At 43.5% G+C, this 27,799-nt stretch overlaps 1 protein-coding gene across 1 annotated transcript; it reads left to right on the top strand.

Annotated features, from left to right (window-relative positions):
- shisa8b (shisa family member 8b) lies at positions 1 to 27,725 on the top strand. The gene is made up of 5 exons (XM_023395581.2): positions 1 to 77; positions 633 to 1,347; positions 13,241 to 13,365; positions 22,601 to 22,714; positions 26,710 to 27,725. Exons 2-5 carry the CDS (start codon positions 674 to 676, stop codon positions 27,333 to 27,335), a joined length of 1,539 nt encoding a protein of 512 aa, XP_023251349.1. The 5' UTR covers positions 1 to 77; positions 633 to 673; the 3' UTR covers positions 27,336 to 27,725.
- The last annotated feature ends 74 nt before the right edge of the window (positions 27,726 to 27,799 follow it).

Below are 27,799 nucleotides of genomic sequence, written 5' to 3'. Positions count from 1 at the left end.
GGATTTTTAGCCCTTGAACTTTTGGGGAAGAATCGGTGCGGAGGGTCGACTGTGTGCAGACTGCAGAGAGAGAAAAGGTGAGTTCAGTGATTTTTTTCAGCAGAAAAGTCTCAATGAGTTTCTGTTTTATTGGTGCTCCTTCAAAACTAAAAGGAATATATATATATAAGCTCTTATTTTGAAGGTAAGAGCATTTTCATGAATCTCACTTCGAAGGCAAAAAAATCAACTACCAGTAATTTCTCTGTAGCTGATACTAAACATTTAATTTGCCTGAAGCTTCTGGTTTCAACAGTGATGCTCACGGTCTCCAATAGCGATTCTGAGTGACCTGTTTAAAACGTCCTCTGCCCTCTTTCCATCATTGATTCTATAAGTACGTAAAGATCAATAGAAACATCATCTGTTTAACATTCAGGATAAAATCTATTTTTTTTTTCCTGAGTCTTTATAGGAACCTGCTGCGAATCGCTTTGTCTAGGAGTTATTGTTGTCGCTGGTTTCGCTGTCTCTGCAAAAAGGCAACTTCATGAACACTGAGAGCCCGATGACGGATTCCCCGTTTGTTCTGGTGTTGATAAGTTTGTGGTGCGTAACGGGATCTAACGCGCTCGTCTCCTTCCTGTTCAAAGCCTGCAGGTGGGACATTGGACAGAAGGGCTTTCCCAGCAGCATGGCAGCCACCAACCCTTCCTCCTGCCGCCTTTTCCTCTTCGTCTGCTTCTCCTTCCTCGTCAGTCAGCCCGCCCTCACCCAGGACCCATCTGTCACCACGATGACAGTAACCAAAGGCGACCAGTTCATCGTCCCCACCACGCTGGGCAACCAGACGACCCCCAACTACGTGGAGACGACCCAAAACACCCCCCTAGAGACGGGATTGTCCACTCCCACAAGTGGTGGAGACGCAGACGACGAGGATGTCCCTCCATCTGGCGGGACCCGTTGCCAGGGTTACTATGACGTGATGGGTCAGTGGGACCCGCCGTTCAACTGCAACGCCGGCGTCTTTCTGTACTGCTGCGGCACCTGCTTCTACCGCTTCTGCTGCCAGTTCCGCCAGCAGCGGCTGGACCAGAGCATCTGCTCCAACTACGACACGCCCATCTGGGCCAACACCGGCAAGCCCGTGGCCACCATCACAGAGGGGCAGGAGGACCAGGAGCGGGACCGCACGCACCTCATCGTCTACATCATCTGTGGAGTGGTGGCCATCATGGTGCTGGTCGGCATCTTCACCAAACTGGGCCTGGAGAAGAGCCGCGGAGGAAGCGGAGGAGGAGGAGGGGGAGGAGGAGGAGGAGGAGGAGGAGCAGCAGGGTCGGCGCACTCTGACCTCAACTCTAGGTGAGAAGCATGAGGACATGTGTGTGTGTGTGTGTGTGTGTGTGTGTGTGTGTGTGTGTGTGTGTGTGTGTGTGAGGAGGCAGTCTGTTTGTTGACGACACTGTAGATTTAAGCAAAGCGGTGGATAAAAGTTTGTGTGAGTGTGTGTGTCGTGTGTGTATTCATGTCTGTGTGTGTTTGTGAATGCACGTATGTGTGTGTTTGTGTGTGTGTGTGTGCGTGTGTTTTTGCATGCACGTGGTTTCTGATGCATTGCAGGGATGTTGGAAAGTTGAAAATTCTGACTTCACCCTGGAAGAAAAGAGAAAAAAAAGAAAAAAGGAAAAGAGAGAAAGAATTATTTCAAGATGCAGTTTAGTTTTTCATCAGCATGTTAACACACAACCTTCCAGCCTCGAATTTACAACTTCCAACTACGAATGTGTATTTGTGCACCTACTAACACGTGTGTGCATGAATATGTATATATGTGTGTGTGTGTGTGTGTGTGTTTGCTTGCACGTGTACAATTAGTCTCTAATCCTGCTCCAGCAGCACCAGGTGAATGCAACCTGTTCAGGTGTGTTTTTAGGAAAGAGGCTGATCACTTCATCACGTGTGTCCACAACTACACACACACACACGAATCATGCCCTTATTTTGTTTTTGCTCTTTTTTTCTCATTAGTTTCTAATTTTTTTTCTCTTTGTGCTTGTTTCTTTGTTTCTGCTTTTTCTTCTTCCATTTTCTTTTCTTCTTCTTCTTCTATTATTTTGTATTCCACCCTCCTTCTGTACCATTTGCTTTGCTTGTAAGCATGACTTATATTTGAAATAAACAAAACGATTTGAAACATTTTTTTTTTTTTTGCTGCAGTAGGAGTTAAGTGTCGAGTAGGTGTTCAAAGAACTTTTGAAGAAGGAGAGTCTTTGTGCTTCTGTGCAAGAATTCCCTCTTTCATGTTTGTCTCACGTGTGCGAGGTTTCACACCGAGCGCAAGTCAAATCACTCCTCACACTTTTGGACCGAACAACAGATGATTAACGAGCTGGGCAGCTTGTCTCCATTAGCTGAGAAACTTTAATAATGATATTAAGCATTTACAGTTCAGTACTTCGTCTCTCTCTCTCTCTCTCTCCAGACACACATTCAAGCATGCACACACACACACACACACACACGTAAACACACAGTCCTGCTGCAGCGAGGTCAAATACGTGGTCCGGGGTTCAATCTGTTTCGCCTCAGGAAATCATTACAGCAAACAGCGCACAGCATGGGCTCAAATCTCCCCCGCTTTCATCCCCAAACTGTCCGACTCCTCGCTGGCTGCCTCTCCTCACTCCTCCTCTCTATCCGGAGCTCATTCTTCTCATCTCGCTCCTTATCTTCTCGTTTTTCATCTCGTCTCCTTCCACGAATCACAGTTTCATCACGTGCCGTTCGTTCATCTCTCATCCTGAGTTTTCTTGTCGCAAACCCCTCACGGTTGATGTTACTCAAAGTCTTCTTCTTCCTCAGCCTTCCTCCACATCTCCTCCTTCAGCCTTTTCTTTCCCCTCTAGGGCCCAAAGAGCAGAGAGGCCGATTTCAACCAGACATCTTTATTCAATCCTTTTTCTTCTCCATCTCTGTCTCCATTTCACCTCACCTCGCTCACACCATCTCATCCTTTCTGTCAGTGTCGCACCTCACTCGCCTCGTCCTCTCCTCCCTTTGCCTTCACTCATTTATTTATTTATTTATTGTTTTTTTTTTGTGGTTTCTCTTTGCATTTTAATTGAGAGAGTGGACACACGGGGCAGCAGCACTCTCCATCAACCGGCTGCTCTGCTTGTGCGTCTCCCCATTAACCTGAGCTGCAAAACTCATTCGGCGGATATAACACACAGCCAGGATTAATATTTCCTGCAGGGTAGCACCTCACTGAAATAGAAACACTCCCCGCTGCATAAACACCCCCCCACCCCTCCTTCTCTGTGAGCCCATCTCGACAAGATTACCGCTCCTCCTTGAGATTAAAGAAATTTCACCAAGATTACAGCTTTACCGTTTCTGGACTGCTCTGCCTGCACGCTCGTTTAGTTATTAGCCTGCTGACATAAATCCCTGGTCCAAAAGTGTACGTGCAACTAAGACCTCATGTACTGCGCACACTTCACGAGGTGAAATACATAAATATGTGCATACACCCACCCACTTTAGAGCTGGATCTTAAAGTGGCACAGCACAAGAGGCAACTTCTGCACTCTGCTCTCAAACTCTTGCATGCACCTGTTCTTTTATTTCTTTTTTTTTTATTATTATTTCTCAGTCTTTCTTTCTCAACGTCTTTTTCTCCATCTCAACATCCTGCAAGCAGAGGGTGATTAACACTCTGAAAATCCCACCAGTTCTCCCAAATCAGCTTTGAAACCTAAAATCTAAGGTGATCCTCCTCTTAGATTACCCCCCTCCCACACACACACACACACACACACACACACACACATATCTTCTAATACTTCCAGCCACGCCAGGTTCGGTGTGTTTGCAGGCTGCGCTAATCCTCAGCCAACAAAAGGGGAACGGAGAGCGCCGCCTCAGGTCATACATGTCACGTCTAATGAGAGGCCTCAGCTGGAGAGGAGCTGGCTTTACACCGAGAGAGTAAACAAACACTGATGACCTTCACGATTCTACACACACACACACACGCGCACACACATGTAGACACACATGCACACACGTAGACACACATGCACATACTCTGAGTGATTTATAGTTCAATTAACAACAAGAATGATAGTGGTGGCATTTAGGCTCCGGTCAGGATAGCCAGGAGGCGAGATGCACCGCGGTGCAGCGTCCTCCTCACACAAGTGTGAGAGGCCAAGGACCAACATGGTGGCAGCAGAGGTCCCATGGTTCACACACAGAGAGAGAGTGTGTGTGTGTGTGTGTGTGTGCAAATGTGGGCAAGTGCAAGTGAGTGCATTCATGCGTGAGTGAGCGTGTGTGTGTTTGTGTGTCTGGCCATTTGTGTAGCCCAGCAGTCCAGCTGCTGCTGTCAACGTGGGAAAACTTGTATCTCCAATTATAAGAAAACTACAGACAAAAATAGTCGGATGTCAGATAAAAAATTTACATTAAACTTTTATATATAACGATCAGAATTATTCTTCTTTAAAGATAACAAGAACCGCGTTTTTTGACTTTGTGGAGATACAAGGTTTTCACATGGCATCAACATGCTGATGGTTCTATATGTTCGACTGTGTTTGTATGCTGCCTATAGATATATATATGCCTGTGTGTGTGTGTGTGTGTGTGTGTGTGTGTGTGTGTGTGTGTGTGTGCTACAGTGGGCTGTTGAGCTATCATGTTATGTAATGAAGGGCACTGTCATTTAAAGGCTTTGACTGCTCTGCCCTGATTGAAGGCGGACAGATAAGCAATACTCGATACCGTGTGGATACATATGGAGCATCACTGCACGCAACAAAAGGGTCTCACTTCTCCGTTTCACTCCCTCTCTCTCTTTGTTTTTCACACACACGTCCTAGTGACACCTGGTTCTGGACAGTTTGAACCTTTTTGAGCAACTGGTGCAATTTCATTGAGCCGTGAAATCGCACACTGCTCTGGATGTAGCATCACTTAAACAGAGTTAGGTGATATAAAAGATCTTTAGGCTGTATAACTTTAGGTAGACAAGTTGTGAGAAATCACTTCGGCTTTTTAAACTATCCTCATGACTTCTTAGAAAGTGAGAAACTCATGACCCTTTATAATGCCCAGTGACTAAAACCCTTCATCAGGTTAAAATATAGTTAAAAACAACAAAGATGTGAAACATGTACCATAAAAAATGTGGCTTGAAACTGGACAAACTGGACTTTGATAGATGCTTCCTCCATTACAACGATCTGCAGTTCTGTGTGATAAATAACAATTAAAACAGTAATTTGAATAAAACAATGACAGTCTGTGTTAATAAGTTGTTAATACATGGAGTTTGTGGATGTTCAGCTGGATAATGAATTAAAGAAACAAATGAAATGACAAAGCAACTTATGCTTGGAGAGGATGTATGCTACCGTAGGAGAGTTCACACAACCTGCTAAAATCTGCCTCATGAACAACTTACTGATGTATATGAAGTATCAACAAACCCACACTACTTCCAACTTAACGCAGCGCTCTCCCACTAATAACACACGACGCTGAAAACAGTCAAATCGACATGCAAACGTTCCCCAGTGAAGTGAAATCCATAAAAGAGTTTTATTTTACTAAATTCAACAGCACTGTGGCTGAAACAGCTTGACATACCGTATGTGTACATCAACATACATGATAATGGAAACACACACTATCCTGTGTTTCTCTGACGAGCTCCCCCTCCCTGTTGTCGCTATAGTTTCTCTGTGACTTCCTCTGGTCTTCAGAGAGGAAGACAGACACAGCGGGCATGAAGCAAGTCACACCGGTGTTAACCCCCTTTAGTAAACGTGATGAAGTGTGCAGGCGTACTGTACGTTCCTGCGTCACCGCTTGCCGCAGTTATTCTCAAAGTGAGAGGACATATAAGTCGACAGCTTCCTGGCTGTATCAGATGTGACAATTTTCAGCCTCCAGCTTCCATACCTTCCTCTCTCCGCCTCAGTCCTGCCACGCAGGCGTCACTGGGCCCCACACACACTTAAATGTGGGTCAGCACCCACTGACTCAAGGGTTGACATCTAAAAAGTTGAAAGATTGACAGCTTTTTTTATTAGTCACACACCTTGAAGGTGGCATTTCATATTTAAAGGCTGTTGAAAATCGCTTGTTGCAAGATGAAAATTTCGTCCGTCAAACTCATATCAGTCAAAAGTGAAGTTCTTAAGACCAGCAGACTCACAGTGAGTTTAGCCCCTGTGGCTCCTTTTCATCCTTCTCCCAAACGTCTAATGGGCCATCTGTCTCCAGCTTCAAACAGGCCGGAGCAGCAGCTAGAATCAGCTGAGATAAAACTGCATTTCTTCCATTTTCAAGGCGGCTGAATAAAGAAAATAGTTGCAAGCCCGTGTGCCAGAGGGAGTTAGCTTGTTAGCACAGAAACAAAAAAAAAACACTCAGATGCTCGCTATACCTGCACCTATTAGCGGAATGATAACCCAGAAAACCACAGTGTGTGGGCTTCTTCATGGCTAATACACTTATTTTCAATATGGCTGGGGAAAAAAAACAAAACGAAAAGGAAAAAGGACACGTGGCAACCGCTGTGCTCGAGGGAACGGCTACGTGTTTAGCATTAAACCACCAACACTCCTGTTACCAGCTGAACAACATCCCACTTATAGCTGCGCGGGCCACATGAAATCTGAAAAATCACCACATGCGTCATCATTAATCCTTTTCGTCACGCTCACGATAATCACAGCTTCTCCACCAGGAAATGAGCAGTCAGATGTAAATGTGGGTGTGAATTCCCCACCTCCATATTTTATATGACAAAAAAAGGCACATAAGCAGGTTTAATTTCATTAATCTGGCGTACAAGTTTCCATCAACACGACTGTCTAACCCAGACTGATTTGATGCAGCAGCAGCTCATTTAACAGCTCTTCTGGAGCTTTCACCTGAACCGCATTGTCTTCATCAGCGGATTGAGGTTGTAAACTGTAAACGTTTTAAACTTTCCACTTTTTCAGCCCCCCGTGGGAAGTCGACTTAAAAGTAAAGCTCATTCAAGAGAGATCATTCAAATGCCTGAAATGATAATAATAATAATAAAAATGCACATGAAATTTTCAGAGAGAAGAATCAACCGCAGAAACACGAAACTGCTTCGTGGTTTGTTCATGTGCCTCGCCATCTTCTCCGTCTTTATCAGTAATTGTCAGAGACAGTAAAGCTGGTTTTAACTGTAGCGTTGAAGAAAGGAGGGAGCGATGAGTGACGACAGAGGGGTGATACAGAGATTGTGACGGGGGAGATATCCGCAGCAGATGCTTTTCTTTTTCAGTGGATTATCTGAAAGTTTTTCTTTTTTTAAGAGATGAATCGCATGAAGAGGGGATGTTTAGAAACCGGAAAGTGTTTTTTTGGTGAGAAGACAGATGGTGACAGTGTGTGTTTATGAGTGCATTTGTGTGTGTGTGTGTGTGTGTGTGTGTGTGTGTGTGTGTGTGGGACAGATAGAGGTGAACCGCCATCCTCAGGAGAAGGTCAGACACATGAAACACACTTTCAACACAGCTCATCAGCAGCTAATCTGGCTGCTGTACTGACTCTCATCTGTTTGTACGTGTTTATTATTCAAGCTCCACAAGCCTCTTTGGCACACAATGGCTGTGTGAGACACAACAATGGTGCAACACTGCTGCAAATCGTGAAAGCTGTGGATCAAATTACCAGAATAATAATATCAGATCTGATAATATCAGAAAATTACAAAAAAAAGAAAAAGCAACATACGAATTTTTGAATTCACTTGAAGCCCAGAGATAAAACAACACCATGTTGTGCAGCCACATGTGCAGTTACAGGGTCAATAACATGTGCATTAACGCGTTAACAGAACATGAAGCATGTACTGTACTCTATGTCCTGAATGTATATGCATGCTTCACCGTATCCAGGACATTTCACATCGGAGGGACAGAGGAAGGATTTCTGTGTTTGGACACTTGCTGTAATATTAGTTGTAGCTAATCACCGAGTGTGTGCCGAGGTCTGGGTGATTGTTACAGGACATTAGCGAAGTCTCATCTCACTGTGGCTGTAACGTGATGGGAAAGAGTTACGCAACATGCTACGGAGTAATAAAGAGCCATAAGAGAAGTAAACCTGTAGGTAACTCATGGAATTTATATATATATATGTATGTATATATGAATCAGACTGTGTATATCCCATATGGGTTTTTGCAACCATATTTTGTCTGTCGCATAAAAATAGCTATGATTTCCTATTCCTGCTGCAGCTCAATTATCCAAACCTTTCCACATTAGTCAGTCTCAGAGTGGACGCTGCCTGAGGAGCTCAGATCAGTGCAACAAGGTCCAGTGGAAGTGGAAGTCTGTCTGCTGAGCTTCGACTTGACCTGGGTTCCTGGCATTATTAGATAGATAATGTTAAGAAGGGGAACATTTCCATCCCGTCCGGCAGAGTGGGAACCTGCGTTAATTCTTGCAATTACAAGTCCATAAAGTCCTGCAGGACCAAACACACATTCATGCAAATCTAAGGGCTCCATATCAAAGACATCCCTCGTTTGTTGTGTCTAAATTTGGCAACAGCTGCACATTGATGGGATAATAATTTCTTTTTGGGCGCGGGGGTAAGATGTGACGTCAGGAACAAGATTATTTTTTTTCTGATGTGCTATAATCGTCTCCTTTGTTGTATTTGGGGGAGACATGCCAGAACCTTTCGCAGCATTTTCAACTGCTGCTGTTGGATTGTGCTCACTGAAGTGAGCAAGTGTGGTGACCCGTACGGAGCAGAGGTTTTAACCTAAGATAAGATGACGAAGCATGTTTTTTAAATCATTTTGGTGACGTAACTGTGCCAATAAAGTGTACTGACATTTTAATTGGTTCAGTTTTACACCTGATTGAGTTCTTCGAATCAACTAATGGTTTAAACCAAGTCTCAGCTCCACACTCACCTCCCCTCTTTGACGATTTGTGGATTGTGGATTAGCCGGGAGTTAGGGGCGGAGTCAGGCACTGCCAAGGTGTCGACGGCGGAGCAGGTTCAAAACCGCTCTTCAGAAACCTGTGGGTGACGTCACCTAGGCTACGTTAATCTTTATTTACAGTCTGTGGTTTAAACCTGGACTCAGTGATGCCAGTTTCGCAGAACTGGAAGAGCGGGGACCGACTCGTGTGGGTGTTTTTGCCTGTTAGTGAAACTTGATGAAATGTGGAACTAAAAATGCAGCAAAACAAGAACAGGAAGACAAAGATTAGGCACTAGCAGTATATGAACTGATTCAGGCAGCATTTTTATGAACAAATCTGCACCTGTTCATTCCTAATACCACTGATTTGGATTTAATTATTTCCACCCAACACAGTCTATTTCTGTCAATCTACCCCACCCTGCAAGTCTTAATCTTTTAACCAGCCGCACGGCCATCTTCACTCTTTCAAAAGGCATCCGCAGAAACTCTCACGGAGCTCAGCCAACGCTCCATAAACACTACATAGCCCGGAGACAGGTGCAGTTTTTGTTGCAGATTAAAAGTCCAAATCAGCAAGTTGTTTGAGCGGCGAGCCAAGAGAAGAGTGCGTGGAGGCCCGAGGCGCTGCACGGCAATGAGTCAGAGAGGGGATGAGGAGAGAGAGAGAGAGAGAGAGACTGTAGGAGAGGAAGACAAACGGTATGGTTTAAAGAGGAGGGCGAAGAGAAAGAGACAGATTTAGGGCTGCGTTTAGGTGAGGAGGGGGCAGAGAGAGAAAGAATGAGAAGACTGAACAGAAAGAGAATTGACAACTGAGGGAAGAGGAAAGGAGAAAGTGATTTAAGTCTTTACAGAAGAAGAAGAAGAAAGATCAGGACGCGTTGAAAGTCTTTTTGTTGTGTGATGCAAATGTTTAGATGGGGGACAAATTTCACGTCATAATCTAATACACAATTTCACAAAGACACACACCATGCACAGTGTACATAAAAGGATTCTCAATAAGATGATTAAGATCTGAATTGATTTGAATGAATGAATATTATTTTCTGTTACAAAATCAGATCCTATAAATAGAGAGAAACTCAAGCAGTTTCAAGGTTTCAAGGGGGAAATTCAGCACTGCAGGAAAAACTCATTAACGTACGAATTTTTCTTAGGTTTTATCTTTGTTTTAATTCATCTTTGTGTTGTTGACCTTCCTTTGACATACATTCCTACATTTCCCAGGATGCTTTTTTTTTTTTTTTTAGCATCCCCAAAATAGGATCTGGGATGCACAGTCTGCAGCTCGCAGACTCATAATGTTATAAGGGAGGATTGTTCTTTCCAGGTAATACGTCTTAGGAGTCGAAAACACAAAAGGTCATGCATGTAAAAACGTGCACAAACTGTACATGCGACACGTGTGGATGATAAAACAAACAGGTTAATCACATCCGGCACCAAAACAGCATCAACGCCATCAACAAAGTCCCTGCAGGAGCCACTTCTTGGCATCTGTGACCCTGTTATTCACACACATTATCACACCTACGGATAGTTTATAGATCATCAGAGAAGTAGCCAAAGGGACTCGCTTTTCTATTTGGCAGGTTGAGTGTGAACAAGTTGCCCCCGGCTGTTGCTGTCAGGTCGGTCATATCCTCGTGTGTGTTTTGTGCACCTGTGCATATGTGTGTGTGTGTGTGTGTGTGAGGCAACGGGGGCTAAACACATGAGCTTCGTTAGCGGGAACACAGGCACCAGTGTTTGAATTATTGATCAAGGGAGTGAATACCATCGACACTGTAAATTCAGCAGATGCAAAGGGAGAGGGAAAAGTGTTTATTCAAAGTGATGAGTATGCCTGTGTGTGTGTGTGTGTGTGTGTGTGAGAGAGAGAGAGACAGGGAAGCCACATAGGGGTGGTCGTTTAGTGTTTATCTTCAGTTGGTAGTAAAGCTCCTAGTAGAAGGAGGGGACAGGAATGTGTGAGCGTGTGCAGTATCTTGACATTCCTTTGCATTTCTTTGCAACCACAACACAACAAGCCCGGAGTCCAAACACGAGCATATTGCAGGAAATCTTGCCCATACATCGTTCAGCCAAAAAGGCCCCCGGTCACATACAGCTGACTTGAATTCATCCTGAAACACACACTGTCACACAAAACCAGTGTGAACACACAAGCTGTGTCCCAATTCAGCGGCCGCCGCATCCTTCGGAGGATGAAGGGCACGTCTTTGTAGCCGCCACCAAGGCTGAACCGAAATGAGACAGTCTGTCCGCCTTTTAGCAATTGCCGTTTTTACAAAAACCTGAGGTTTTGAATCAAATTCGAAGGAGCCGTCTGAATGGAACAGCCCATAGTTTTTCTTCATGCAGCCTCTACGGTGGCCCTGAGAGCTCAACGCACGGCAGCTTAAGAAAACACATGCAAATACACAAACACGCTGCAAATTCAGTCCCGTAACACAACGGAAGTGTTTCCAGGGGACACTGAGAGGTGATGAACCTGGCTGGCACTCGTTGTTCAATTCTGACTTTTGATGTTAAAAGCATTGAATAACAAGTGCGTCCCAGCCCGGTTCTTCACTTCTTTCGTTTTAAGTATTTTTTTGCCTTTATTCTGATAGAGAGAGACAGGAAAGTCGGAGAGAGAGAGAAAGAGAGAGAGAGGATGACTTGGCACAAAGGGCCACGGGTTGGACTCAAACCTGCTGCTGTTAGGATTACGCCCTCACGGTAACACCCCCCAGACCTGATTTGCACATTCTTCTTCTTCTTCTAGGTTTTCAGTCAGATGATCTTTTATCATGGACAGAAAAGATCAGTAGCGCTGCGTGAATGATTCAACATTTAGTCAGTCGTTTGCATATGGAAGAGTTAACCCGAGCCTTAATTGGCAGTCAGGTCGGCTCCTGCTCAGCCGTTCGGGGCGATGCGGCGATCAGTGAGACAGGACGGCTCCAAAAGGCACGGAATAAGGCAACTAGTTTATAACATGCGTCATCAGAATTGTATATCGGGTGGGTTTTCTTTTTAGATGCAGGATTTTAATTGTTGTGCTTGATGTAATTTTTCTGCTGCACAATGCTCGGGGTTAAGTTTTTAGCGTTCGTGTACATTCAGTGTTCGTTTCTGTTTGCATCAATCGAAGTGATGTTTTTCTGTTTGAGGTCTCTCAGAAGAACAGTCCACTGGTCTAATCCTGGAATCTACATTACCCACAATGCAACAGGACCGCTGACAGTTCAGGCTTTGGGAGTGTTATACTAGTAGCTAATAGAGACTCATGGTTCCTGCCCTAAGCAAAGATAAAGACTAAACTCCACGTTTGGTCCGACCCATGAGTACTGAGCAGTCATGTAATAACATAGTAATAACTACTGGATAGGCAGGGGGTCTGAAGATCAATATGTTGACAGGCGTTGTGGCTGGTGTAACCCAAGACAAAAATATAATATCACACATCAATATAAAACAAATAAATATTAAATTATATATATATATACTGTATAACTCATACTGTATAGCCCATAACAGTTTCCGCACATCTGCACAATAATGTCCAGCGAATGGCCAGATGTAGAATTATACAACACACACACACACACACACACACACACACAAACACACACACACACACAGAAAAATGTAAATAGATTCACAAACAACTTCAACACATTAAACAGTCCCTCCTGCGTGTGTGTGTGTGTGTGTGTGTGTGTGTGTTTGCGAGCAGGGCTTCCAGCTGTTGGGGAAAGCCCTCTCAGGGGAGAATCAAACCACATCTGTGAGGATAACAGATGGTGTTTGTCTCGTTCACTGACCGACTGTAAGAATCTGGCTGTGCAGCTACTCTAATGAGAACAGTTTATCTCATCACTTTTTATTCTTTTCCAAGTTGCAGGATGGGAAACATTATGTTTTTCTTTGGTGGCTTCCTGTTCGTCTTTTCAGAAATTGTCAGGCCTAATTTTTCTTACTTTTTTTTTGTTTTCTGTTAATCATCATTTTAAACATTAAGCTCTTATTTGGCTTGAGTTTCCGTTTGAACTTCAGTTTTGTCATTATCACGTCAGATCTCAGCTCTCTGATTGGTTGAATGAGGACAGACAATATGTCTGTCGTTAACAGTGTTGCTTTCCCCTCTTTCTCTCTTTTTTTTTTAAAGAAAATAAATATATAAATGTGTAACTTTAACCTGTTTATCGCTGGAGATCTAATTACAAGCTGAGAACTTATTTACAGCCAGTGTGTGTTCGTCCCCAGGACACTGACGGACCTGCTGAAGCAGCAGGGTGGTGAGGTGAGCTCGGTGGAGAACACCACGGCCAGTTCACCCAGCAGAGGGAGAGCCAACGGCATCTCCGCCAGGATGCTGCGCAGCAGGAGTGGTGAGTACTGAGAGAGACGTGCTGAGACATGCATGCACACACACACACACACACACACACACACACACACACACACACACGATACACAGATACAGATAAATTCAGAACAGCATGCAGTATACTGACAGTGCTACTACCTGCTGCAGAAAATCTTCTTTATGTGCTGATGTAAGAGAGAAAAATACAGTGAAACTCTGTGTGTGTGTGTGTGTGTGTGTGTGTGTGTGTGTGTGTGTGGGTAGTTTGTATTCTGCCCAGTTTACATCTGTTTTTATTCAAACAGAAGAGGAGTCGTACATTAACACTTATTTATCTGTAGTCCAAACCTGCTTATCTGCTGCAGAGTCGTGGGGCTGTAGAACAAGTAGCTAATAGTCTAATACAGGACTCGCACATAAAGTCAAAGTATGTTTGAAACATTCACAAATTAAATCTCTAACATTTTTGGGTGGCTGGCTACTTAATGCTGTAATTCCCAGAGATTCCCAATAAATTAGAGACGAGTGAATTGGCGCCATGTTTCCTTACGTCGTCACATGAAGCCAAACAGGCACAAACAATCCATAGCTTTGATTCTCTCCTCAGTACAGGTGCACCACACCTGTACAGGTGCACCACACCTGAATCACACACACTTTAAACACAGAGCAAAAGGCAGACGGCAGAAGAGACAAAAACCTCCTCCCTTTCCTTTTCTTTCCTTCCCTTTGGAAAACAAGAAACAGCCAGAGCTCTTCCAGTCTCGTCACTCACAGACCTCCCTCCTGCTTCACCTCTAACCCACACACACTCACTTACACTTCATCTCAGATGATGATCTCTCGTTTGAGGTTCCTCTTATGTGTCTGTTTTTTGTTTTTCTTGTTTCTCTGCTTAGATATTTCAGCTCTCAGTCACAGTCGATCGGTTTGGTTCAAGTCGTCTTTTTTATTAACCTGAACACCGTCGGCAGATGTTGGTGCTTGTACTGCAGTGTGTTATTTTTAAAATTAAATGATCACATGACACCCTAACGGAGAGAGGAAGACACACACAAAAAAAAAAGTGTCAAGTCAGAGTTTTTAATCTGCTTCCGCGGACACAAACTTTTATTTAGTGTCACTAATCTCATGAAATCAGACGCTCTGCAGTGAGATTAAAATCAGGAAAACACCCACTGAAAATCAGCTGGTGACAAATGCAGTGAAAAGAGTCGGACTCAATGCAGAACGAAGTGCTGTGTAAATGTTATGTCTGTTACATGTAAGAGAGTGAACACTAGATAATCTTCATCTGTAAATGGAACACACGCTTGTTGCATGTGCACAACGCTGGCGTGTAATTAGTATGTTAATGTAGGCAGGCTGCAACCCAACACGCGGCATGTGCCGTTTTCCATACGTTTCCTATACATCCAGATACGGCAGCCTGGATGACGCAGTTTTAGACCAAGTACGTGACAGTAGCACAAAAGAGCAACTGACTGTACATACATGTCTACGTGTGCATGGATTAGTATGCGTCGGTGTGTGCCTGTATGCAAGTGTGTGTGTGTGTGTGTGTGTGTGTGTGTGGGAGAGAGAGAGAGATGCGTGGAGTGTTTGATATTTGAGGCCGCCTGCAGCGTCCATCTCTCATACCTCTCTATGTAGAATTTCACACCCTGCTAATGACTTGATAGGACGTACTGTACGTGGTGGACGCTTTAATCTGGAGCGCTGCATTGATCATATACAATCGACAACAGATTTATCAGCTGGAACTAACATTAAAACAGATGTTCGGTAGCAGCCAGTTTATTTTGTCCTGAGCTCGTGGCCAAAGAGCCTGAAGTACAGGGAGAAAAAGTGCACAAGAAATCCATCTAGCTACGATGGAGAGATGAAAAGACGGGAGTTAAAGCGAGTCACTTCACAGGGTAACACAAGTAGTTGGTGGGTAATGTACAGATACGACAGAACCTCAAATCATACATATTAATGGACAGGTTTCAGTCGATCCCAGTAGCTAACATGATCTCTGCTGGATGATTGTAAGTGTGTTTAAATTAACTGCTTGTTATGCCTGGAGAAAAAAAGAAAAATGGGTTACCACTCCTACTTTTCAGTAGTTCAGTCAAGTTACTTAGGAAATTATTTACAAGTTACTAAACAGCAAAAAAATTTAGTTAAATTAGTGAATAATTTATTTTTGTTCATTTCAGTGTCTCCAAAAAGCCTCGACACCTACATGTCATATGTTCTGAGTAGAAACAGAGAAAGAAACAAGCAAGCAGCCATTATTTTAACGTTAGCTTAGCCCTGTCGAGGCTTACCAGTGATTAACATGAACAAGCCAGCTAATAAACTTTTGAGTAAAAAACCATAAGAACACACAACATGTAATTACAACAACTTTGTAGTCACAGGGAAGAGGTCACGTTCAGCTGAGGTGTCGCCTAGCAGAGAGCTAACGGCTAGACACCGAGCAGCTAGGTGACTGTGACGCCGCCCACCTGTCACTCAAAGAGACCACGCCCTCAATTATGCATAACTCTAAGAAATCTGTTGATCGAATAAAAAAAAAAACTATAAGTAAATGTTGGGGTGGGACGTGAGAGTCCGCTTCTTAATGTGAAGTGACAGCAGTGAAAATCAGGGGATTTGGCAGAGTTGATGATGATGATACCTATTGATGGTAATGTGTTTCATATTTATGCACATTACATCTGCTTCTTCCCAGAGTTGGAAAGTGTCCACTGGCTTTTTGTTGGCAATAAACAGAGACAGCAAAATAAATAAATGAACATTGTCCGGCGGGCAGCTTTGAGCCGATGAAACAAAACAAAAATCTTCATCATTTCACATCAGTACAATATGACAGGTGTTATTTAAGAAGGAAAAAGTAAAGTTTCAAATGAGAACTTTGCCCGAAGGCTCTCTGGTGACACGTCAGCTAAAGGCTGTCTGCAAATGCATCCTCTTTGGTCATAACATGGTTTTAAGCAAACTCAGAGGTTGACATTTGAGGGTCGACACATCAGTGCTTCAAAATCATGAGTCACCTCCGTCTGTCCTAGATCCTCATCCTCTGTTCACCCTACGAAACTCCCCTGAGATCTCACAAGGAGTTGCAGGAATCTGTTTGCTCTATTTGTATTTTCTAGGCCTTTTTTCTTTTTTAAAGGACTGTGAATTTAACACTAGGCAAATACAAAATGCAATGTTCCCTCACTGAGTCACAGGACAAAGTGGAACAATAAATAGATTGCCTAGTGAGGAAAACAGATGAACAGTATTGGTTTTTCCATTATAGACAAGATGGCAGACAGTGGCCTCTGGAAAAAAGTAATACCTACAGAGTAACTGAACACATCTGAACTGAGGGCCTGCTGCCGTTTTCTCTACGGCTCACATCCAGTTTAAAGCGAGATAATGTAACTTTTGAAAGAAGAAAACAACAAAGATCTTCCTCTTACAAAGGCAAAGTTGAATTCATTACAACAAAAACACAAGAGTTGATTTATTGAATACAGTCAGTTTTGCTGCAATAGCCTTGGTTGATTTGATATGACCCATCGCTCATGGTGAGCTAATGTCAGCTAATGTGAGCTAATGTTAGCATCCTGTTGTTACAGTGGAACAAAGTGGTGTAAACTTTCCTTAAAGACACATTTCCACGTTCTAATCCTGTGGTCAAGTGTTGAATATTTATTCATCTCTTGTTATGTGCTGAATATGTGTTAGAAACAAAATCCTTCTCTTTGCTTTTTCTGTAAAACTTTTTATTATTATTTATATTTTTGGCTCATGTTGAAGCCGGTAGCGGAAACATGAATGTATCCAATCAAATGTGATTTGGGTTGACGACCCTGCCCATCATGTGAAATCGCTCCGGACAGTCAGGTAGTGAGTAAACAGCAGCGCCGTATCACAGTAAAACGTTTCATGACAGCGGAGATGATCTAACTTCTGTTTCACTGCGACTTTAAAAGCTACAAATGTCAAAAAAAAGTCACAAATCATTAAAGTCAAAGACCTTTTTTTTTTTTTTTTTTTTTTTTTAGGATTTACACGAGCCATCAGCAGCTGATGTCAGATGAGGGCAGGAGGCAAATATTTGGTCTAAAAGTCTCCAACACACATGACTCATTGCAGAGCGAGAGCTTGAAGCAAAAAGTCTGACCTATTTATCGACTGCAGAAGTAGCACGACCCAGTAACAAATCACTCTTCCTAACACACATTTTACCTTTTCTTCTTCCACATCTCTCCCTGTCTGTTTTAACCGAGAGTTTCCTTTTGAGCGCTCGTCTCCTCCAAAATGTCTTCCTGCACTCTCGGCTCTTGAGACGCAAACGACTTATTCTTGTAAATTAATGATCTCGGTGTGAATGTGCGCCGCCCTGCTCGTGTCATCTTGATCACTCTGACAAAAGGCCTGTGTGTGACCAATTCAGCAGATCGCAAAAACAGCGTGAGGATTATGATTTTGTGTTTGCGTCTGCTCCGACTCCAAACGGTGATGCACAGAGACTTTTAACATATGATCTCACTGATGACTGACGTGGTGCGTGCTCTGCTCGCTCGCTTTATTCTCGGCTCTTACAGTCCTGGTTAAAATTTATTGGCAGCCCTGAATTTCAAGTACACGATTCAGAATATCTTAAGAAGTAAATGCAAATGAACCAATTTTGTGTAAAGAGAATATATTAATAAAATATCCAAGGTCCAATAAACAAAACTTGCATAATAGTCCGATAATACAAATAAGAAAATGTGCCACGGACACTGTTATTGGCATCCTTCATTAATATCTGGTTGCAGAACCTTTAGCAACAATAACAGCCTCTGAACTGAACATCTAGAAGCTTCTTGCACCCGTTTGCTGGTGGTTCCTCTTCCACCGCTACACGTCCTCCAAAGGTTTTTAAATGGGATTTAGGTCAGGACTCATTGCTGGCCGGTTTAAAACAGTCATTGTTTCGTGCTTCTGGATGTGAGCTTCCTGCCGTTGTCCCGCTGAAAGACCGAAGACCTTGTTTTCTGACACATTTTGCTCCAAAATGCCTCGTTAATCTTCAGATTTCATCATTCCTTTGAAACATTCAGTGCCTCCGGTCCCAGACAGAGCAAAGCACACAGCACGATAGAACCGCCACCGTGTTTTACTGTCGCTCGGTTGTTATTTTTTCTTATGGGCTTCATTTGGCCGCTTTAAACGAACCGATGCGCTGCCAGGACTGTGGCTTATCTATGGAAGTTGTCTTTTGTGGCGTCCTCCTTGGCCTTCGCCCATGGAGCCCTGCTCGGGTTTGGATGTGGCGTAAGGTGCAGGCTGAAAGCTCCATATTGCTTGAGGTCGGCCTGAAGCTCTTCAGATGTCTTGCATGGTGTTTTTCTCCACAAGCCGCACCAACGTTTTTTCATTTGAGTTTCTTCTTAATAGTTTCATAACTGTGAAACGTCTCGATAACATTACGAACTGCTGAAATGGGGCTTTCAAGATCTTTCATAGCCTTGAGATTCATCAAAACGGCCGCCAATGATTGTGTCCATCGTACATTTTGTGTATTATTTCACTATTATTCCATTTTTGTTTTTTTCTTTTGTTCAGTAAACATTTTTTGAAAATACTAATAATATGGTAATATGAAATTGGTTCATTTGCATTTATTTCTGAAGTTATTCTGAATTCAGCAGAACTAATAAGTTTGACCAGTTTGTATCATCGCTCTCTCTCTCTCTCTCACATGGACACACAGTGACCTTCATCTTTCATCTTGGCGATGACCGACGTCATGCAATGCACTCCCGCTTCTTTACCGCTTTCCCGGAGGCACTTAAGGCTCCTTTTATCTATCATCTCACACACACACACATACACACACACACACACTCGGAGGTGCACATTTATACACAAAACACACACCATATATAGAAACATGCGCCGCTCCTGCTTTTCTAAGTGTTTCACGGTCATGAGCACTCACAATAGCACGCCGGTGGAAACAGGAGGAAGACGGTATAGGCGACAGAGAGAGAGAGAGAGAGGGAGGGAGGGAGGAATCCCATCACATCAAAAACTCCTTTAATTCCTCCTAAAAACTCCTCTGAAGTTGCTGACCTGAAAATGAATCTTTAGTCTAAATGTCTTGCCTCCTTCCTCTGCGTCATTAGCGCTTCTGCTAAAACTCAACTGCTTCTAGACAAACTGGGAAGTCAAAAATATCTGGCACACACACTGTGAGCCTGTGCTTGTTATTTAATTGCTAACTCAGTATTTCACATGATGAGAGAGAGAAAAAATATATATATCCTGCTTCTTTTCATCTCGAAATCTGCTAATCAGAGAATGTTTCATGTCTGCATGGCATTGCTTTGTTATTAATAATTTATGTCTTAATTCTTAATAGCAGACCAGACACCATCTGGGCTTTTTTTTTTTTTTTTTATAAAGCAATATTTAAAATTGTGGCCAGTCTTCAGTGCCACTTCTTTTAGCCTCCTAATTAATGCGTAATTGTCCTCAGGTGGCTTCTAACCTGGAAACAGTTCACTGAAGCTGGCAAAATAAACCCGAAACCTCGTTAGCATTAGCACAGCCGCTAACACTGTGTCAGTCACTGCCAGTTACAAGCTAACAAACAACATCAACAAATAGAAGATGCTAACTACGCTAACAGTTCTGTTCCGTCTGCTAGTTGCCAATTTTAGTCACAACAGACTCTTCATCTGAGTCTGAGTCTGAGTCTGACTGAAGCTCAGACAGTCTCTCTGTTGTTTCCTGCGCTAACCACATGAGGAAAAAAGACGATGATGATGATGAGAAGAAGGTAGTAGACGACGATGATGATGATGATAATGACAGTATGAAAAGGATTTTTTCCTCATAATCTTCTAATCTGGCACATGCTGAGAGGTGAACACCACTGGATTACACTGGATGATTTTCCTGTGCACGTGTAGCCACACACACACACACACACACACACACACACACACACACACACACAATTATCAATGTGCTGTGCGTTGTAGTTTAAGCTGATTAGGTGGTGAGATGTTTCACATGTTGTAATATGCATCGTGTGTGTGTGTGTGTGAACAGTGATTAAGGTAGAGGCTCAGAGCTGTAAGTGTAAATGTTGTTACTGTAAAGACTAACTCACGACATTTCTCCACCCCTCTGGCTTCATCATAATTTTCTAATTTATTCCACCAGAACATCCTGCCATCCTCCATTCCTCTCTCTCTCTCTATCCCTTTCTGTGTGTTCGTCATCTAAACCACACGACTCTCACTCTGTGTGTGCGTGTGTGTGTGTGTGTGTGTGTGTGTGTGTGTGTGTGGTGATTAGCATTCAGAAGTTGCGCTGCGTACACCTCTTTGTTCGCACTGGTAGTCACAGATGTGATGAAATCCTCTGTCTTTCACGCTGTGTGTGCTTCACACACACACACACACACACACACACACACACACACATTTACGCACAGATGGACTTGACTTGGTCCATGGCAAATCACATTGGCGAGCGTATCAATATGCTTTACTGTTCCATTCAGTTACAGGAAGTGCCAATTTAACACACAAACAAATAAACACAGTTGATTTTATTTCTCTTTTCCAATTGACCTTATAAAGCATGTTGTTGTTCGAGTGTGTGTCCGTTTGCACATTCGTGAGCACTGCATGTGTGTCCTTCCATCCCCGGGGCTGACATCAAGCGCCCTGGCTGCATCACTGGACTTCATTAAGGCTAATAGCCAGGGCTTCACTCTCTCGGCTAGTTTGTTCCATTGTTCATTAACCATCAGTTCATTTGGCGTGAGACTGGCTGGCTGTCAGCGTTGGGGCCGCTGTCTCACCCAAAGTCACCATCCGCGGGGTGAAAGAGAGACGCTTCTTTAACCCCGACTGTTAATCCAGCGTTTATGCGAACACTTCCACGGCACACACTCCCACCTGAGGGATTCTCGGTGCAGCCACACGAAGCAGACCTGCTAAAGCTTAGCTGACCTCTAACACGCATGTGCATGTGTGTGGCAGAAATAACTAGTGAGTGTTTTGTATTATAATCCGAAAATTCATCCTGGAAAATACAAACAAAACAAATGAACACAATCTGTTTTAATTGTTTCTTGAGGTGAAACCGGCTCTGTAAAGTTTAGCTTGTGCTTCGTGTTGAAAGTAAGCAGAGGAAACAAACTCACAGCCAGATGTGAGGAGGTGAGAAAGCACTTTTTGTTTTTAATTGCAGTGCGACATCGTGAGTGACTTTGTGGAGAGATTGTGTGAGGTTGTGAGTTTCCTGATTTATTTGTTGATTCGTCTCAAGCCGCGTTTCCATTCCAGTTTTTTTTTTTTTGTTTGTTTGTTTGTTTGTTTTTAGAAAAGTGAACGGTCTGTGTTTCCGTTCAGCGATGTTATGTGAATAAAGCTTTTCTCCTCCAGCATCTGCCAACTATTATTATTAGCATGTGCTAATTGTTGGGAGGATTGCATTCACCACTGGATAGCTTGTTGTAGTATTCAATCGAAGGCGACGAGGGGCAACTGGTGCTCGTAACGACTTAATGATCTTTGGGAGATAACAGTCCAGCTTTTGGATGTCATGTGACTTAAACACAGAAAAACAGTTTCCATTTCACTTTTGCAAAATACTGCCTCGTTGAATAGTCTGAAAAACCACCTCATGCGAGCGTATACATTTCGCTAGTTTCCATCACTGGTTTTTTGGTTTGCAATTTTGAATAGTGCATGACGGCAGGTTTTTCTCACTCACTTCTACTCTGACCTTTAACGTCTTGTGGAGGGGCCCTTGTGTTTTTACTTTATACATAATATAATCAATTTACCACGTATCAAATGGCACACAGCAAACTTTGAGAGTGTAGCACTCCAACATACACTCTGAGTACCTGCGGGATCTGGGGCTGGAAGGAAATTATAACGAAGCCGCCACATGCGCTCTGCTGACACACTGAACGCGGTGCGTACTTGAAGGTGTCAGGGTGTTTTACAGACTGCACAGAGCGAAGGGAAATGCTGCAGCTCATTTCTGCCCCAGGGCACGCCAAGAGGTTAATCCAGCCATGGTTTACTACATTTACTACAGTGCGGTTATGTCATCTTTAAAACACTGAGGAAGGTCGTGTTTGAAAAAGGGTTTTATATGAAAACAAGTTGTGCACTCTGGACTGGATTGTTTTTGGATGATGATGTATTGCCACTGACTGACTGTGTCTCTCTCTCTCTCTCTCCGTCTCCCACCAGAAAATTATCATCTGAATAACTCCGCTTACGGGCCGTTTGGACAAGGGCTTCCACACCCGCACAGCAACCACAGCACAGTGGGACTGAACAAGTACACCTCCCTGAAAGCTGTGGGTAAGTCGGACACACACACACACACACACACGCACAAAATGACACTGACTCCAACTGACACAGTGACCTTTAAAGTACAGTAGGTTGGCAGTACAGGAGCTGTCAACGGATGAGGGTTTCTGTGCCTCTTAGCGAACAGGAAGTTGATCCTAAAGAGGAGCCCGCGCTGCTCCTGTCTGACACTAACTGCCACGAGATGAGCCCGTTTTTTTCAGCAAAGTAATTAGTCAAGTTAGTTTGTTGTTTTATTCATCAACCAGACTGCGATTTCGTTAGAGCCGTCTAACTGTCTAACCAGACAGCACAGGTCATTGCCAAGGACGGCGCTCTGTAATACATGTATTTCATGTAACACGGCCTCAGGCAGCTCTCGGGCAGGACGTTATGAAAGCTAAACCTACCATCCTCCTATGTCTTCATTTTAAGTTTAATTACACCAAACTAAAAACTTCAAGGACAAACATTTTTAACCAACCTTGGTTTTATTTGTATATTGTTTTTGTCATTATTTCTAACATAAGAACTCGCAAACTACCCATAAGCCACCATGGGTAGATACATCCTGATCTTAATGAGTGTTCAGGATTGGAAAACTGAAATCACCCCCTATTTGCCACACATATGTAAATTAATTTGTTTACTTTCCAACATTTTATATCTAAAAGTGTAAAATATTCACATTATAGTTCCCTTAAAAAAATAATGAGAGCTGGAGTCTCCATTACATTTACACAGCTTTTTTGCTAAAGAATTTCACAGTGCTAAGCTTCGCATTTAATAAATGTGTGAATTACCATTATGTGGCATCAAACCAGTGATGTCACAGTCAGTAATTGCACACAGTGACAATTATTCATAACTGTCTGGTATCCCAGTTTATTCCTCACTTTTGAGGAAGTGTCTGAGTGTGAACTGGACACAAATCTATCCTATCATATCATTTTCTTTATCATCAATCTTCCTGAATGTAATAACTCTCACCTTCGTTGACTCCAGACAGTAGTTTTGTAAGAGGTTTGTGATGCAACAGCAAAGTAACTTCCGCCTGGAGAAGAGGCTGCCGGGCGTTTTTTAACCAGGTGACTGTACAGACTACAGTCTCGTGTCAGCAAAGGTCACACACACGTGGTTGTCCTTGCATAGTAGCGAGTGTAATAGTGCACACAACTGCATCCAAACCCCTGGCGTCCCATTAGAACAAAGTAATCCTCTACCAGTGTGCCGAAGGCAAATCACTGCTTGTCAAGGTGGATTTATTTAACCTTTATTATCCATGGAACGTCGATGGAGCACGAGCGCCCTTTTGCAGGAGCAACTCTTTTCACACACTGGTTATACTCCGGACTTGGGATCTGCCCAAAGGCCTCTACAGATCGATGCTATTTAGCTTCAGGGTTGAGTTGACCTGCTGAAGGGCACTAAAACAGTAACTGACCATTAGGTCCCTTTAGTTACTGTTGCTACACGTGTCAAGCTTTCCAATGTTGCATGGCACAACACTTACAATAACATTGGCAGTTTTATCACTCGAAAACTCATGGGAATTTTTTCGGGCAATGGCTTGATTTTCTACATATATGTTTAAAAAAACCTGAGGCTGACTCTACATGTCGCAGACAAATGTCAATATCCTCACCAGTTAATAATCCATGCAGCAGACATGGGAAAAAATACATTTTTATTTTTATTTTAAAAAGAAAATAAAATATAAAATAATGTAGTTTTATAATGATACGCTCCTTAGCCTCTGAAGTAACGATCAGCAGCAGCTACTGCAGTTTACCTGACACGCTAACATTTGACGTTTAAGTTAGAGCAGAGAGGCGAATGAAACTTCTGGCCCAACATATGCCCGGGTTCTCGGCCCGAGTCCGGCCCATATACGTACCTCCACATCTGGGCAGAGTCCGGAAGATTTTCTGTGTTGTACATGGGCCGGATTCGGGCCGCGGAACCGGGGCGTATGTTGGGCCAGAAAAAAAACGAGCATGTGGCCGAATTATGGGCCGGATCTATTTGGTTATCTGGGGATAAAGTGTTGAATTAATTGCCCTCACTCTTTTTGTTATGTTTTTTTTTTTTTATTTTGGAAAAGGCAATTAAAAACATTAGATGAAAACAAGCAGCTGTCATTGGTGGACTCAGACTTTTGGGTTACTGTTCATGTAGCCATGAAGCTAACAGCAATGACCTCAGTGTTTCGTTTATTAAAATAATCCTCTGTGACATTCATGCTCACCCAACACACACACACACACACACACACACACACACACACACACACTGCGGACTCAGGGCGAGGGTATTTATAACCCCTCACTGCTATGTCTCCACATCCTGACACACAGAGTTACCTCCATCATCTCCATTGCACTCCTCAGCATCTTCTTCCCCCCTCTCTGCGCTCCCTGCCTTCTGCCCTCTCCCAGCACAAGAGGAACGCCACTACAGTCCGCCTTGAGGGCATACACCAATTTTAAATACTTAACTCACCAGCTTTCTTCTTTGATCTTCTTCAAACTCTCCCTCTCCTCCCGACAGTCCTATGCCTTCTTCTGACTCTCTCCATGTCCTCTGACCCCTCAGTTAATGTTATTTATTTCCAAAATCTCACACTTCCTAGACAAGATATTCCGATTTATTTGTAATGAGAGAAAAATATAATTAGTTTTCTGAGCTTCTGATGGTTTAAACTGTCCCTTCACACAAGGCGTTGGTTTTATACTTTTTGTTATTTTGAACTCTTGAATCCATCCCGTCACTGTTTCCCCACCTTGTCCTTTGAGGTGTGTTCTTTCAAATTTTCACCTTTTACCTCTCAATTTTCACTTAGTATCTTTGCTATTTTTTCACCTTTCTGTACCCAGCTGTGACAGTGTGTGGCTGGTCTTGTATCCACTGACTGTAGCGGGAACTATAACACAGAGGTGGTTTTGTCACCACAATAGCGTCGCAACAGTTCGAGATACGGCCACGAATCTTCACAAGTCTGTAGGTCAGATCAAAATGAAGGCCAAGTTCGATGATGGGTGAGGTCTGACCCATGCATACAGAGTATTCATGTCATGATGCAGTAATGAGTACTTGTGTGTCAGAACATCCCCATTGCAAAATGGTCTCTAGTTATCATTCAGTGTTTAAAGTGAGATCATGTAACTTTTGCTGAATAAAAGCAAAAGTGTAATCATAGCATAAATAGAAAAAAGTCAGGGAAGTGACTTAGTAATATCTAAATAATGACAGCTAACATTAGCTAACCGCTACTGGTCCTACCAGACCAAGATAGACTAAATTTAGTTTATTAAAATAGAACAAGGGGGAGATTTTAGCTCTAATGACAAGTTTTCATTTGTAATTTCCTCCTTTGAAAGTTTCATGGCCTCCATTTAAAACTTCTAAAATACTTTGAGAGGCAAATGAAGCTGACATTGCTGACAGGTTGGAGCCTGGAGGTCCCAACATAAATGCATCGTGGATTAAGTGTGATTCAGTCGTCAGTGTTCCTACAATGACAGACTCTGTGTTTGCACATTGACAGTTCATTTTAGGCTGCTTCTGCATGTGACTCAGAACTGCATCAGACTGTGACAGATTGAAAATGACTCTAAAGTATAAACAAGTTTAAAGACTCCAAATATAGCTTGTGTTTACTTTGCTGGATTAATTGTTAAAGAATACAAACAGAGCAAACGTTTACATTAAAAGGAAAATCCATCAGTGATGATGACGACATTGTCAACCACCGACCCTCTGATTAGTGGACGACCTGCTCTACCTCCTGAGCCACAGCCGGATTTAACCAAATATTATCAAAAGCATTTTTATTCAGAGGCAAAACTAAAAGTTAGCATACCCAAAGTTTCCCTCACTGCAAAGGGGAAATTGTGTGCACACCACTCCAACAGTAAACCGTAATGAATGTTTGCCATGAATGTCCTGATGAATGCCTGGCACTAGATTTTTAAACCGTCTCCACCCCTCTCTCTTCCTCACAGCCGACAGTGCATCTAGTAGCTACTACAAGAGCTTCCCGCTCATGGACTTCTCCCAGTACCAGCCTGTGGCACCTCCTGCTTTCCAGTCTGTACCAGTGCAGCCCAAAGAGAAGTCCTACATCCACCAGCCCCTGCCAGCACACCACGACCTCCACGCCCCCCTCTCCATCTCCATCCCTTCCAGCCATCTGGAGCACCAGCGCCTCCCCAAGACCACCACCCACCCGCTCCTCTCCAGCTCGGCCTTCAAAGCATGGGAGCCAACTGGCCGCCACGTGCACAGGCAGATCTCCGCCCCGGGGCACAGCTCCTCCTCTATGCACGGCTCCTCCTCTATGCACGGCTCCTCCTCTATGCACGGCTCCTCCTCTATGCACGGCTCCTCCTCTATGCACGGCTCCTCCCGAAGACACGGCTACTCGACCCGGAGGCAGCAGAGCATAGAGAACATGCCGGATCTCTTTAGCCAGCCCTACGGAGCGATGTATGGAGCTGGAGCTGGAGCTGGAGGGGGGGCCGGGCAGGGGCAGCACGTCCATGTGCAACACCCACCTCAACCCCCCTACTACCACCACACCAGGCAGAAGAGCTACTCCACCCACAGTACGACTGAGGTGACCGTCTGAGTGCCAGTGCCTCAGAGAGCGGCCCGCTGCAATGTTACACACACTAACGAGAAGCTCTGGTGTTGGTTAAACGCCAGAATTTGGGACAGTTGGCCCAACACGCGAGGAATATTAAAACAGGGAGACATTCAGATCGAGGAGATGAAAAGAGGTGTTTTAATAAGTGGAATTAAGGAGAGCAGAGAACAGTGTAGCAGAACCACCACTCTTACAGATTAATGGACTCAGGTAGTAAAGGTGATTATAGGCCCCAGCAAAGGGTCTCGTACATTGATCATACAAAGTATATAGATTCTACCAGAAAGGAAATCTATCAAGGTTGCTTAAAAACCACTCTCAGGCTCCTACAGGTCACACAGCCTTCACAGATTCCCAGCCACCACAGTTTTGTTGTACAGGCCTTAAAAGGAACACGGATAGGAGAACAAAACAACAACAACAAAAAATCTTACTAGCACCAGCTC

This window comes from Seriola lalandi, unplaced genomic scaffold, assembly GCF_002814215.2.
Source record: "Seriola lalandi dorsalis isolate HSWRI2012SDOR001 ecotype SW California unplaced genomic scaffold, Sedor1 jcf7180002054965, whole genome shotgun sequence".
NCBI lineage: Eukaryota > Metazoa > Chordata > Actinopteri > Carangiformes > Carangidae > Seriola > Seriola lalandi.
The sequence above is the reverse complement of the archived record's forward strand: the minus strand, read 5'-3'. Positions and strand labels throughout refer to the sequence as shown.

What these genes read in the sequence shown, in the direction of transcription:
- shisa8b (XM_023395581.2), top strand. Translation starts at nt 674, where the DNA reads ATGGCAGCCACCAACCCTTCCTCCTGCCGCCTTTTCCTCTTCGTCTGC. An exon ending in CACTCTGACCTCAACTCTAG is followed by an intron (nt 1,348 to 13,240) that starts GTGAGAAGCATG and finishes GTTCGTCCCCAG; the next exon opens with GACACTGACGGACCTGCTGA. An exon ending in CACCTCCCTGAAAGCTGTGG is followed by an intron (nt 22,715 to 26,709) that starts GTAAGTCGGACA and finishes TCTTCCTCACAG; the next exon opens with CCGACAGTGCATCTAGTAGC.